This window comes from Lampetra fluviatilis, chromosome 57 (genome assembly GCF_964198595.1).
Source record: "Lampetra fluviatilis chromosome 57, kcLamFluv1.1, whole genome shotgun sequence".
In the NCBI taxonomy this organism is placed as follows: Eukaryota; Metazoa; Chordata; class Hyperoartia; order Petromyzontiformes; family Petromyzontidae; genus Lampetra; species Lampetra fluviatilis.
The window spans coordinates 4,313,895-4,329,249 of NC_136331.1; the positions used below are offsets into that span (position 1 = coordinate 4,313,895).

The following is a 15,355-nucleotide window of genomic DNA, read 5'->3' on the forward strand; positions in this document are numbered from 1 at the left end:
GATTCGCCACAAAGTGGCGGTGACTTCACCATGGTGCTTGTGCCAGGCTAGGTGCACGTTGAGGCCACGTGAAGTGTCGAACGCCCGCTGGCAGGTCACGGGGCAGACCCAGCAGGTGCCACGGGTCGACTGAGATGACTGAGACGACTGGCTGATACACCACCTGTGCCCCCTACTGTGCCAACTTGCTGTGCTTTAGCCACCCGGCGCTCCGCTCGTTGTTGTGAGCGTCGCTCCTCCGCCCTCCGTTGTTGCTGGAAGGCGACTGCCTCCAACTGCCCAGTAGCGTCCTTCACGAGCCTCCTCCACAGAGGCCGATGTTGACACCGCTGGTACCGGTCATCGGCAAGTCCACTCAGCTCCACATCCTCTTGCATCACATCATACGCGCGCTCAGGCAGTGAACCTAACGGAGTTACGTTGGCTATGAGATGTTAACTACCTCGCCCGGTATACAAGAGGTCGTGGGGTTCGATCCCGACCCTGACGCCTGCTGTATATTTGGAGTTTGCGTATCTCTCTCCCCGTGGTCGCGTGGATTTTGTCTCTGGGTCCTCCGGCTTTTCACTCCACATTTAGAATCAACATCACGCGTTGAGAGTGTTTGGAGAGAGAGACACGCAAACTCAAAATATACAGCAGCAGGCGTCAGGGTCGGGATCGAACCCACGACCTCCTGTATACCAGGCGAGGTGGTTAACATCTCCTAGCCACCGTGATGATGAGAGAGAGAGAGACACGCAAACTCCAAATATACAGCAGCAGGCGTCAAGGGTCAGGATCGAACCCACGACCTCCCGTATACCAGGCGAGGGAGTCAACATCTTTAGAAGGCCGTGTGGCTGATGGGATGTGTAAAAAAAGACGGACAGATACAGGGAGTACTTGCAGATCGTTTAATATCGTTTTAGTGGGGTATCTATAAACAGATCATCCTGCGTATTCGACGCTAATGTTAGATGATTATTAAACGAAAAACATTGAAAATTAATGCCGATTACATTCGAGTTACAATTTGCCGATTACATTTCGTCTAAATATGGTCACACGGCAAACGGAGATGGGGAGGGCTGAGTGGTCGCGGCGCAGCGTCTCGGCGCAGCGTGCCGTCAAGTTGACCGGCGTGGTGAAGTATGCTCAAGGGACCCCCCGCCCGGCCACGCGAGCCGCGATGCCCTGGGGGGCCGCCGCTCCCTCCGCGTCTCTCCGGGTACAAATCCCCCGCTGGTGTTTTATACTCCGCAACCCCCCCCTCCCCCCACCACCGATCGCTCGCGAATTAATTACTTCACCTGACGATCACCCCCCCCCCCCCGCTCCGCCCCTTGAGCTGCTTGGGGGTCCTACGGCTTTGCTTGGAGTCTGCTCCCGCGCCGCAGTTGCACGCCGGCCTGGCTCGAGCGCCACCCTCACGACGACGGTGATGATGGCGATGATGACGATGATGATGATGGCGATGATGACGATGATGATGATGATGATGACGATGATGATGATGGCGATGATGACGATGATGATGATGATAATGGCGATGATGATGACGATGGCGATGATGGCGATGATGACGGCGATGATGACGGCGATGATGGCAATGATGACGATGATGATGGCGATGATGACAACGACCTCGGGGACGGTGGGGCTAACCCGTGCGCCATCTTCCCGTGTGCCGCCTGTAGAGAGCACGTGGTGCTGTGGTGTTGTGGTGCCATGGTGCGGTGGTGGTGCCATGGTGGTGCCGTGGTGGTGCGGTGTTGTGGTGCCGAGGCAGTGCCGTGGCGCGGTGGTGGTGCTGTGGTGCCGTGGTGCCGTGGTGATGCCGTGGTGCCGTGGTGCCGTGGTGGTGCTGTTGTGCCATGGTGCGGTGGTGCTGTGGTGGTGCCGTGGTGCTGTGGTGGTGCCGTGGTGCTGTAGTGTTGTGGTGCCATGGTGCGGTGGTGGTGCTGTGGTGTTGTGGTGCCATGGTGCTGTGGTGTTGTGGTGCCATGGTGCGGTGGTGGTGCTGTGGTGTTGTGGTGCCATGGTGCTGTGGTGTTGTGGTGCCATGGTGCGGTGGTGGTGCGGTGTTGTGGTGCCGAGGCAGTGCCGTGGCGCGGTGGTGGTGCTGTGGTGCCGTGGTGCCGTGGTGGTGCCGTGGTGCCGTGGTGATGCCGTGGTGCCGTGGTGGTGCTGTTGTGCCATGGTGCGGTGGTGCTGTGGTGGTGCCGTGGTGCTGTGGTGGTGCCGTGGTGCTGTAGTGTTGTGGTGCCATGGTGCGGTGGTGGTGCTGTGGTGTTGTGGTGCCATGGTGCTGTGGTGTTGTGGTGCCATGGTGCGGTGGTGGTGCCGTGGTGTTGTGGTGCCGTGGCGCGGTGGTGGTGCCGTGGTGGTGCCGTGGCGGCGCTGCGGCTCCTAGCGGAGCACACGGAACACCGGGTCCCCCACGTGCATCACGCCCAGGCGCTCGATGGTGAAGTTCACCCCGAAGAAGGGCGCCGTGCCCCACACGTGCTTCTCCGTGGGCTCGCACAGACGGTAGCTGCAAAGACAAAGACCCCCACGTGGTACGGCCTCCGCGGGAACTCTCGGCGCCTACGGCCGGTGACGAGGTTGGCGCGGGGAAAATAAACAAAAATCGTCTCCAGGCATTCTGTGAACAGGTCACACAACGCGTGCCGGGCCGCCAATCCGGGGGTCTATGGAGTAGCGAGATGACGTCGCCGTTGCGACGATGTCGTTGCCATGACGTTGTTGCCATGACGACGTTGCCATGACGTCGTTGCGACGACGTCATTGCGACGTTGTTGCCATGACGTCATTGCGACCTTGTTGCCATGACGTCATTGCGACGTTGTTGCCATGACGTCGTTGCCACGACGTTATGACGACGTTACGATGTCGTTGGCACAGCGCACGAGGCGGCGGGTGGACAGCGCCACACCACACGCGCCCGGCCGCCTCTTGTCTCCCTACCAACGGCAACGTTTACACATCGCGGCAGGCGCTCGTTTGAGGCCGAGCCGACCTAGGGGAAGACTGGCACGGCTCCTCGTCGTCATCCCGGGGACGTTTACAGCGGCCAAATAACTCCGTGAACGAGTGACGTCGATGGTATTTTCTTTGAACCTATCTACGCGACTTTACCGAAAGAACCAAAGAATGTGAATTCCTGCAGTCACGAAAGCTTTGAGTCGATATTTAAAACAACAGTTTTATAATCATGGGACCTCCTTTGCCAGTACCAAAATATGCTAATAGGGTTGTTCCCCTTTTTTCTGGCAACAAAACCGACACCTTTTGCAAGGAATCATGCTTACATTAACCACAATACTTGCGCAGTCAAATGCAAACAAAAAAAACAATACTCTGATAATTTATGCAAAAAAAAGGGGAAAAACCCTATTAGTATATTCTGGTACTGGCAAAGGAGGTCTCCATGATGTAGCTGCTCACCCCGAGCTCTCATTACTCTGGTAGTGCGTTGCCTTTGAACTGTGCGCCTTTTGGCGTCATCTGGTCGAACACCATATGAGACTAGGCTCTAAAGAAAGCTGTCTCTGGTGTGGACCAATCAGTTTCAAAGACAACGCATCAATTATCAGAGTATTGTTTTTTGTTTGCATTTGACTGCAAGTATTGTGGTTAATGTAAGCATGATTCCTTGCAAAAGGTGTGAGTTTTGTTGCCAGAAAAAAGGGGAAAACCCCCTATTAGTATAACAGTTTTTATAAGTTTTGAATAGCACGATACGATGTCACTCGAGGCAGGAAAGGCGGCTGAGATTGTACCTGCGCAGAGTCTCAAGTGGCTCCTTGCCGTCCTTGACTCCCGTGTCCGGGTCGACAGTGGTGAGCACACACCTGCCGAAGATAAACACTCACCACCAGCTCCTACTCACTCACACTCACCACCAGCTCACTCACTCACCACCAGCTCACTCACCACCAGCTCACTCACTCACCACCAGCTCCTCACCCACTCACTCACCACCAGCAGCTCCTCACTCACTCACCCACACTCACCACTAGCTCCTCACTCAATCACCCTCACCACCACCTCCTCACTCACTCACCACCACCTCCTCACTCACTCACCCACACTCACCACCAGCTCCTCACTCACTCACACACCACCAGCTCCTATCCTACTCACTCACTCACCACCACCTCCTCACTCACTCACACTCACCACCAGCTCCTACTCACTCACACTCACTACCACCACCTCACTCACTCACTCACCACCAGCTCACTCACTCACACTCACCACCAGATCCTCACTCACTCACACTCACCACCGCCATCTCCTACTCACTCACCACCACCACCTCACTCACTCACCCACCCACCCTCACCACCAGCTCCACACTCACACTCACCACCACCACCTCCTCTTCATAGGGGAGACTCCATCAGAAACCGCTCTGAGACAGCGTGGATGTGTACCGTGGGGGTCGAGGCAGGGAGTGTACCGTGGGGGTGGTAACAGGGAGTGTACCGTGGGGGTGGTGACAGGGAGTGTACCGTGGGGGTGGTGACAGGGAGTGTACCGTGGGGGTGGTGACAGGGAGTGTACCGTGGGGGTGGTGACAGGGAGTGTACCGTGGGGGTCGAGGCAGTGAGTGTACCGTGGGGGTCAAGGCAGGGAGTGTACCGTGGGGGTGGTGACAGGGAGTGTACCGTGGGGGTGGTGACAGGGAGTGTACCGTGGGGGTCGAGGCAGTGAGTGTACCGTAGGGGTCAAGGCAGGGAGTGTACCGTGGGGGTCAAGGCAGGGAGTGTACCGTGGGGGTCAAGGCAGGGAGTGTACCGTGGGGGTCAAGGCAGGGAGTGTACCGTGGGGGTGGTGACAGGGAGTGTACCGTGGGGGTGGTGACAGGGAGTGTACCGTGGGGGTCGAGGCAGTGAGTGTACCGTGGGGGTGGTGTCAGGGAGTGTACCGTGGGGGTCAAGGCAGGGAGTGTACCGTGGGGGTGGTGACAGGGAGTGTACCGTGGGGGTGGTGACAGGGAGTGTACCGTGGGGGTCAAGGCAGGGAGTGTACCGTGGGGTGGTGACAGGGAGTGTACCGTGGGGGTGGTGGCAGGGAGTGTACCGTGGGGGTGGTGGCAGGGAGTGTACCGTGGGGGTGGTGACAGGGAGTGTACCGTGGGGGTGGTGACAGGGAGTGTACCGTGGGGGTCAAGGCAGGGAGTGTACCGTGGGGTGGTGACAGGGAGTGTACCGTGGGGGTGGTGGCAGGGAGTGTACCGTGGGGGTGGTGTCAGGGAGTGTACCGTGGGGGTGGTGGCAGGGAGTGTACCGTGGGGGTGGTGGCAGGGAGTGTACCGTGGGGGTGGTGACAGGGAGTGTACCGTGGGGGTGGTGGCAGGGAGTGTACCGTGGGGGTGGTGACAGGGAGTGTACCGTGGGGGTGGTGGCAGGGAGTGTAACGTGGGGGTGGTGTCAGGGAGTGTACCGTGGGGGTGGTGGCAGGGAGTGTACCGTGGGGGTGGTGGCAGGGAGTGTACCATGGGGGTGGTGACAGGGAGTGTACCGTGGGGGTGGTGACAGGGAGTGTACCGTGGGGGTGGTGGCAGGGAGTGTACCGTGGGGGTGGTGGCAGGGAGTGTACCGTGGGGGTGGTGGCAGGGAGTGTACCGTGGGGGTGGTGGCAGGGAGTGTACCATGGGGGTGGTGACAGGGAGTGTACCGTGGGGGTGGTGACAGGGAGTGTACCGTGGAGGTCAAGGCAGGGAGTGTACCGTGGGGGTGGTGACAGGGAGTGTACCGTGGGGGTGGTGACAGGGAGTGTACCGTGGGGGTGGTGACAGGGAGTGTACCGTGGGGGTCGAGGCAGTGAGTGTACCGTGGGGGTCGAGGCAGTGAGTGTACCGTGGGGGTCAAGGCAGGGAGTGTACCGTGGGGGTGGTGACAGGGAGTGTACCGTGGGGGTGGTGACAGGGAGTGTACCGTGGGGGTCGAGGCAGTGAGTGTACCGTGGAGGTCAAGGCAGGGAGTGTACCGTGGGGGTGGTGACAGGGAGTGTACCGTGGGGGTGGTGACAGGGAGTGTACAGTGGGGGTCGAGGCAGTGAGTGTACCGTGGGGGTCGAGGCAGTGAGTGTACCGTGGGGGTCAAGGCAGGGAGTGTACCGTGGGGGTGGTGACAGGGAGTGTACCGTGGGGGTGGTGACAGGGAGTGTACCGTGGGGGTGGTGGCAGGGAGTGTACCGTGGGGGTGGTGACAGGGAGTGTACCGTGAGGGTGGTGACAGGGAGTGTACCGTGGGGGTGGTGACAGGGAGTGTACCGTGGGGGTGGTGACAGGGAATGTACCGTGGGGGTCGTGGCAGGGAGTGTACCGTGGGGGTCGTGGTAGGGAGTGTACCGTGGGGGTGGTGGCAGGGAGTGTACCGTGGGGGTCGAGGCAGGGAGTGTACCGTGGGGGTGGTGACAGGGAGTGTACCGTGGGGGTCGAGGCAGGGAGTGTACCGTGGGGGTCGTGACAGGGAGTGTACCGTGGGTGGTGACAGGGAGTGTACCGTGGGGGTCGAGGCAGGGAGTGTACCGTGGGGGTGGTGACAGGGAGTGTACCGTGGGGGTGGTGACAGGGAGTGTACCGTGGGGGTCGAGGCAGGGAGTGTACCGTTGGGGTGGTGACAGGGAGTGTACCGTGGGGGTCGAGGCAGGGAGTGTACCGTTGGGGTGGTGACAGGGAGTGTACCGTGGGGGTCGTGACAGGGAGTGTACCGTGGGGGTCGAGGCAGGGAGTGTACCGTGGGGGTGGTGACAGGGAGTGTACCGTGGGGGTGGTGACAGGGAGTGTACCGTGGGGGTCGAGGCAGGGAGTGTACCGTGGGGGTGGTGACAGGGAGTGTACCGTTGGGGTGGTGACAGGGAGTGTACCGTGGGGGTCGAGGCAGGGAGTGTACCGTGGGGGTGGTGACAGGGAGTGTACCGTGGGGGTCGTGACAGGGAGTGTACCGTGGGGGTCGAGGCAGGGAGTGTACCGTGGGGGTCGAGGCGGGGAGTGTACCGTGGGGGTCGAGGCAGTGAGTGTACCGTGGGGGTGGTGGCAGGGAGTGTACCGTGGGGGTCGTGACAGAGAGTGTACCGTGGGGGTCGTGACAGGGAGTGTACCGTGGGGGTGGTGGCAGGGAGTGTACCGTGGGGGTGGTGACTGGGAGTGTACCGTGGGGGTCGAGGCGGGGAGTGTACCGTGGGGGTCGAGGCGGGGAGTGTACCGTGGGGGTGGTGACAGGGAGTGTACCGTGGGGATCGTGACAGGGAGTGTACCGTGGGGGTGGTGACAGGGAGTGTACCGTACCGGTCGCATCGCTTCAGCTTCCTCAGCCGCACCGTGCCGATCTCCAGCCGCTCCCATGAGTCCTGCACGCACGACGACACCGCGACACGAACGTCAACACAACGTCAACACATCAACACAACGTCAACACAATGACACGTCAACACAACGTCAACACAATGACACGTCAACACAACAACACGACGACACCGCAACACGTCAACATGACGTCAACACGACGTCAACACGTCGACACATCAACACAACGACGACACGACAACACAACACGTCGACACGACGTCAGCACGACGACACTACGACACGACACGTCAACACAACAACACGACGACACGTCAACATAACAACACGTTGACATGACCACACGACGCGTCAACACAACGTCGACACGACAACACGACGACACGTCGACACTACGACACGACAAGAAAACGTCGACACTACGACACGTTGACATGACGACACGACACGTCAACACAACGTCAACATGTCGATACTACGACACGTTGACACTACGACATGACGACACTACGACATGACGACACAACAACACGACGACACTACGACACGTCGAGAACACGTCGACAAAACGTCGATACTACGACACGTTGACATGACGATACTACGACACGTTCACACTACGACATGACGATACTACGACACTACAACACGTTGACATGACGACACGACAACACAACGTCGACACGTCGATACTACAACACGTTCACACTACGACATGACGATACTACGACACTACGACACGACATTCACGTTCTGCTCGTGTGGGCGGAACGTTGAACTTCTGGAGGGGTGGGGTGGGGGGGGGGTTACGTGCAGGGCGCGACGATGGTCACCTCGTCGAACGCCGCACAATCGCTCACGACGATGTTGGGCCGGAAGTTGCGAAGGGAGACATTTTTTTTCTCCAGCTTGGCGTGGAGGTCTTCCATCGACGCCTCGGTCATCAGCATGTAGGGGCTGTAGTCTGAGTAGGCCACCTGGGGGGGGGGGCGGGGAGTGAGAAGGCGGGGGGAGTGGGTGAGTGTGTGGGTGAGTGACTAGGTGAGTGTGTGGGTGACTGTGTGAGTGGGTGAATGATTGTGTGAGTAGGTGAGTGACTATGCGAGTGGGTGAGTGACTATGTGAGTGTGTGGGTGACTGCGTGAGTGGGTGAGTGACTGTGTGAGTGTGTGGGTGAGTGTGTGGGTGAGTGACTGTGTGAGTGGGTGAATGACTGTGTGAGTGGGTGAGTGACTGTGTGAGTGGGTGAGTGGCTGTGTGAGTGGGTGAGTGACTGTGTGAGTGGGTGAGTGACTGTGTGAGTGGGTGAGTGACTATGTGAGTGGGTGAGTGACTGTATAAGTGACTGTGAGTGGGTGAGTGACTGTGAGTCTATGTGTGTACGTTGAACTTCTTTAGCACCGTACGTACCCAACCGCGCTAATCGGAGGATGGGCGAGTGTAGCTACGTACAGTGCGAAAGAAGTTCAACGTACACACACAGACTCACACAGTACGCATTCACACGTACACATTCACACGTACACACACGTACATATACACACAGAGCTAACCGTGTCCGTATTACATTTACAGTTCCCCCACGCGATATCCGCGGCGTTTGTGTCCGTTCCGATTTCCATTTGCTTCATTGCTGCAATCGATTTTATTTTCTTACGTTTGGTCACTCACACAAACGAGACTCTACCTTGTTGTTGATGTCGTTTTTGCCGTCGTCATCACGGTGAAAAAATTAACCCGTAAAAACAAAGTTTTTCACTATAAATCCTTTATATGCGTGGCGGCTAGAGTCCTCTCGTCCTCTGGCTTGAGATGGCTGCCACCTATGGGTCAGATGATTGCCTGCCACCATTAAGCAATTGGTAATTAAATATAATTTATGTTTTCCTAAAAAGTGTAAAATTTTGGAAAAAATTTTTTCACGAAAATAAATTGTCACGCACAACGAGTCTGTGTGCAAAATGTCAGCTCGATTGGATCACGGGAAGTGGGTTAAAAAACGACCGAAAGATTTGCACGGTCGTAAGCGCGCAAGCAAGCAAGCGAACTTAATATAAAGGATTTAAAAAGGAAAACTAGCGGCCTAACGGTCAACTGACAACCGACGCCGAGCAAACCCCAGGAGGAGAGGGACCTTGTCGGCGGGGGTGTGGGCGATGAGGGGGATGCACGGTGCGGACATCCGGAGCAGCTGCCGGGGCTCCATGCCGTCCTCAAAGTGGACGAGGCGGAGGGGGACGGCGCTCGCCAGGAACGCCGTGAACCAGGCCGCAGCCTCGTCGCCACAGTCACGGCCTGGCACGTCCATGCCAAACACCCTGCACGCCACGACACGTCACGTCTAGTCACGTGACGACACGTCACGTCAAGTCACGTGATGACACGCCACGTCTCGACACGTCACATCACGTCAGGGACATGTCACGCCAAGTCACGTGACGACACGACACGTCACGCCAAGTCACATCACGTCACGGACATGTCACGACACGCCACATCACTACACGTCACGTCACGCCAAGTCGCGTGACGACACGACACGCTACGGACATGTCACGTCACGCCTAGACACATCAAGCCACGATACGACACGTGATGACATGCCACGTCACGTCACGTCACGCCAAGTCACGTGACGACATGCCACGTCACGTCACGTCGCGTCACGCCACATCGCGCCGCCCCCCCCCAGCGGTCGATCCTCCCGCAGAGCCCCCCGGAGAGCGAGCGCGGGACCTGCACGTGCGGACGGGGTTGGTGGGCGGCAGCGAGATGGGCACGGCCAGGGCGGCGGCGACGCCGGGCGCGGTGAAGCGCAGGAGGCCGGCGGCGGCGGAGTCCCACGAGACCTCGACCAGCACGAGGCGCGGCTCCTGGCGAGCCGTCACCTGGGCGCCGCTCTCCTCCGTCACCACGAGCCAGTGCCTGGGGTGGCACGGACCGACGCGGGGGAGAGCGGGGACGGGACATGGAAGGGGAGAGAGAGGCGGGAGGGGAGAGGCGGGAGGGGAGAGGGAGGGGAGAGAGGCAGGAGAGGGAGGGGAGAGAGAGGCGGGAGGGGAGAGAGAGGCGGGAGGGGAGAGGGAGGGGAGAGAGGCAGGAGAGGGAGGGGAGAGAGAGGCGGGAGGGGAGAGGGAGGGGAGAGAGGCATGAGAGGGAGGGGAGAGAGAGGCGGGAGGGGAGGGGAGAGAGACAGGAGAGGGAGGGGAGAGAGAGACGTGTTTTTCAAGCAGAGCTTCTCACCTTACCTCTGTGTCGACTCCGGACTCGAGCTGTAGAGGTTTATTTTATTGCACGTGATGTAGCTTCGGACCACGTCGTCATGAGATAATGCCGACGTGGAGATCGAATGACCGAGCAGACAGTGACGACGTGAAGACAGCGGTGACGTGAAGACAGCGACGATGTGAAGACAGCGACGACGGCCCGAGTCCCTCTCGACAGCCCCGAACATCCCTTCTTGCCCTGCTTTTATCCTCATGGATTCTCTAGGGGAATTTCCCCAGGCTGTCTATTTTGGACAATGGGGAATTTTGCAACCAAGGACCTCTGGGGAATTTCCCAACCAAGATCCTCCAGACTTGCTGGCACCTTGTTTTCGCATCCAGCCTCGCTGACACCGTCTTCACATCGAGACTTGCTGACAGTCTTTACATCACCCCCCCCCCCCCTCTTAAAAAACTTAGCAGTCTCGGCTACTAACCATTTTTAGTGGAACCGTGTGTTACAGTGAGGAACTTTGTAATCTGACGTGTGACGATCGCGAGTTCCACAGGCTATTTTAAGGGGTGATTAGTGTGACTCCACTCATCCAGTAACAACAACAATAACCCATTTAACAACAAACCATCTGCACGCAACTCAAGGGAGGGGATCTTGAATGTCCCTGGGTTTGTTTTGGGCCTACTAGCGCATCCTTGCGCACTTTGGGCGGGTTCTCAATGCCGGTCCCTTGTCTTTTCTGTAATCTTGTGCCGTCCCGGGCGTTAAGGGTTCGCTCAACCGCCTTGGGGGGAGGGGGTGGGCCCATGGGCCAATCCTCGGCCTCCCTTGACGAATTCGAGCGGGCTCCCGAGTCAGGTCCCTTGCATGTGACGGATTCTTGGGACACCCCGGGCTTGAGAGGCGTGGAAACTGTGGGCGGCACATGAACTTTCCTGCGGCGTGCAGTTTCCGTAGCCGAGCGCCCCGGCACGTCAGACACACCAGACATCGGCCGTAAAGAACATGGGGATGAGCTGTCTGGGTGTGGATGTTTGAGACGTGACGGGTGAATAAACCAGCGGCGACGCCCAGTCTGTTTTAGTACACACTGCGGCCGTTTCACCTCTATGACCTCCACTGGACCTTGCCATGGGCGGTGCAACTTAGGGGACGTACCCGGCGGTACCTGTCGGCAATGCAACCTTCCCCTTGTCCCCGACCGCCCATGGAAGCACGCGTTCCCGTCGCCCTGTGTTCTTTTCATTAGTGGCTTGCGCTCTGGCGGTATTTTCTCTGGCTGCCTCGTGCTCCTCTGACACACGACTCAGCGTAACGTGCAGTGGCCCGGAAATTGATGTTTTCTTTTTCTTCTTCTTCCCTGAGGCCGTACCCAATTGAGTTTCTATGGTTGGCTCATTTTCCCAGCCATACATTATAAAAAATGGGGAAAATCCCAGAGGCGTGTGAGGCCCTTCGATATGCTGCGAGAACTCCCGGAACATGCAAGTCCCAATCTGTTTGTGCCTCATTTACCACTTGGCAGAGCATAGATGTTATAGTTCTGTGCAAGCGTTCCACCATCCCATCCGTTTGAGGATGGTATGGTGATGTTTTAATCTTTTTCCTACCAAAGTGCCTCACACACTTCGCGCAGCAGTTTGTCGCCCCTGGTCAGTGAGAAGCTGCTCAGGGGCACGCTTGTCTAAAACGTAACCGTGGAGGAATTGCCTCTGCGATGGATGCGGCTGTTTGGTCAGGCAGCGGCCAAGCCGTAGGCCAGCGGGTAAAATATTCTAGCTCAACCAATCGCCAATAGAAACTTGCTTTCCTTTTGTGTACACGGAAATGGTCCCAGGATGTCTAGTGCCACCATTTCATTGATTCGAGACCTGGTGATGGATTGTGACGGGGGCTGAGATTTTTTCATTGGGGGCTTTCGGTGCACACAGTCCGTGCAACCTGCCACAATATGGTGGACATCATTTGATATCCCCGGCCAATAAAAATCCCATTGTAAGGTTAGGAGTATTTTCTGGCGGTCGAGGTGCAACAGCTTAATTTCGTATTCCGCTTGAGTTAGTTTTCCCGGCAGGGAAGTGGGGACCACTAGGCACTGATGTTGTGAGACCTCGTCCCATCTCATCAACAACCCTTCTTGGAGCACAACTCGTGAGACTCCCTTAAAGGTGGGGGTTGTGGCGATTTGCTTCAGCGTGGCGTCGCAAAGTTAACAGAGAGCTGTCCTCGATTTGGAGTTACCCCCATTCCAGCAGCGTGAGCCCCAAAGTGTTATCCGTGGGTGGAACCACCCCGGCTGGTTCTGTCTCACCCAGCGCAGCCACGACCTTTGGCAAGCCAGCTGCAAGAGGTCTACAGCGTCCCGCACCCAACGCACATGCACACCGTTCTCCCGGAGGCAACCGAGATAATGCATCCGCGTCGCAGTGCCTCAAGCCCTTTCGATAGACCATGCGGAAGAAATACTCTTGCAGTATCTCTAGCCAGCGCGAGAGCTGACCCGAAGGCTGGTCCACTCGTAGGGAGTACTGCAGGGCTGCATGGTCAGTATGAATAACGAACTCCCTGCCATATAGGTACGGGCCTATACTGTTGGGTGAAGTGGACCATGGCCAAAAGTTATTGGTGGGTGACACAATAGCGCTGTTCCGCTGGTGTGAGGACCTGACTTCCGTAAGCAATAACCTTCTCAACCACGCCTTTAACTTGAGAGAGAACAGCCCCTATGCCTACGTTACTGGCATCCGTGTCCAAAATAAACGGCAGGGAGAAATCTGGATAATCGAGGGGGCGCATTAGCAAGGCGACTTTGCAGCTTAACAAATGCAGCCTCCTCCTCCTCCTCCCCGCCATTGAAACCTATGGTTTTTGGCCATCAGGGCGTGTAAGGGTTTTGCAACTGTCGCGAACTGTGGAACAAACCGGCGATAGTAGGAGGCAAATCCAACGAAACTGCGCACCTCCCCGACCGTGTTGGGGGTTGGCCAGTCGCGTACACATGCCGTTTTGTCTGGATCTGTAGCTATGCCAGAAGCGCTAACAATGTGGCCCAAATAACATACCGAGGTTTGTAAGAGATTACATTTTGCAGGTTAAAATTTTAGATTAGCCAAACGAGAATACCGCTCGCAACCATTGCAAGTGCTCCTCGAACGTGCGATGGAATACAATCACATCGTCCAAATAAACGAGGCACAAATCCCATTGCAGTCCTGCTAGGACTAACTCCATGAGCCTCTGAAATGTGGCCAGTGCCGAATGTAATCTCATGGGAAGACAATTGAAATGGTACAGCCCTTGAGGTGTTCTAAATACAGTTTTTGGTTTTGACGATTCATTCAAGGGCAGCTGCCAGAACCCCGAAAGAAAATCCAGTGTGGAAAAAAAACGGGCGCCCGATAATGCATCAAGGGAGTCGTCCATCCGCGGAAGCGGATACGAATTTTTCACCGAGACTTTGTTACATTTTCGGAAATCTACGCAAAATCTCAGATTTCCGTCCTGCTTTTAACCAATACCACCGGTGCTCCCCAGGGGCTTGTTGATGGTGAGATTATATCCGCCACCAACATTTCCTCTACTGCCAGCTGTCTATTTTCCTTTTCGGCAGGACTCAGCCGATATGAGTTCTGTTGACTAGGAGCAGCATCACCAGTATCAATGTGATGCTGTAGCAGCGAGGTACGACCAATGTCGAATTTGCTCTTGTTAAAAATGTCAGAAAATTGTTCTAGCAATGACCGCAAATCATTGTGTTGTGCCTCGGATAGATTTTGGTTTTCCCCGCACAATTCTTCTGCCCATTTCTCATTTACCTCGGTCTTTTCATCCACTGTGCCTATGATGTCCCCCCCTGCGGACTGAGCAGCCTCGCAACCTGCAGCCGTCGCGCGAGCCAGAACCGTACCCGCCGGGACCACCACCAGTCTCCTACATTTCGTAAAAGCGTCTGCGCACCCACCAGCGTAAGCCCCTGGGTCGCTGTGTTTGAAGGAGTGAGAAGCACTCCCGCCTCAGGGTCAGTCAATTTAAGGCGGTTGCGGTATTGTAGAGGGACTAACATTTGCGTGCTTGGCAGAATCTCTATCGAATTCTTTATCAAGGCCACAATGGAACCGTTCGCAACCTAACTTTTAGCCGGGGAGTTCATAAAAAATAATCGCTGTCCTGATGGCATTTCGATACATCCTAAATCTGTCAGAATTTTTAGGGGCATTTTACTCAGAAAATCAGTGCCCAAGAGACACGGTACTGCCAGTGCTTTGGAAATCAATACAGGTCCCGAAATTTCCAATTCCCCAAATTTTACACGAGCTTCTACCTGGCCCATGATTCCCATGCTCCCTCCGTTAGCCGCAATACGCCCATTTCTTACTGGCGTAACGCAACGGCTCCCTGATGGCAACGTGTTAAAAATTACTCGTGATATGAGAGTGGCCGATGCCCCCGTGTCTATTAACACGCGTAGTTCCATCCCCTCGATGTAGCCAGCCTGCTGCCGATGTGCCGGCCGACGCCGCCACATCCTGGTAAGCCAACTTCCTCCATTGGGTGCTCGAATGTGGCCAGCCGCCTAGAGTGGGAACTTGCTGTACCTCGTCGATGGTTAAGGGATGTGGGATGTAAATGACGTTCAAACTCTGTGACGAAGATGCGTGATGTGGTTCGGGCCGGGTGTCTAGTGTGTCACGACTTGCCTGCTGGGGCTGTGGAGTGGACGTCGGCGGAAGGTTGGATGTAGGCGACGTCGCAGTTGATCGGGCGTCGCTCCGGCATCCTCGGGCGATGAGTCCAGGCTGACCACATCTGAAGCAGGTGATGGCAGGTCTC

General features: G+C 56.8%; 1 protein-coding gene across 1 annotated transcript in view; it reads right to left on the reverse strand.

Moving 5' to 3' along the window:
• Positions 1 to 1,294: 1,294 nt before the first annotated feature.
• The window catches only part of LOC144950267 (mitochondrial amidoxime reducing component 2-like), a 36,657-nt gene continuing 22,596 nt past the window's right edge, over positions 1,295 to 15,355 (reverse strand). Inside the window, exons 3-8 of the mRNA XM_078880337.1 lie at positions 10,040 to 10,228; positions 9,438 to 9,621; positions 8,137 to 8,280; positions 7,286 to 7,347; positions 3,768 to 3,839; positions 1,295 to 2,518 (exon numbers count right to left, since the gene is read on the reverse strand). Of these exons, the coding sequence (XP_078736463.1) occupies positions 2,392 to 2,518; positions 3,768 to 3,839; positions 7,286 to 7,347; positions 8,137 to 8,280; positions 9,438 to 9,621; positions 10,040 to 10,228 (778 nt within the window). The 3' untranslated portion in view covers positions 1,295 to 2,391. The remainder of the gene's footprint in view (positions 2,519 to 3,767; positions 3,840 to 7,285; positions 7,348 to 8,136; positions 8,281 to 9,437; positions 9,622 to 10,039; positions 10,229 to 15,355) is intronic.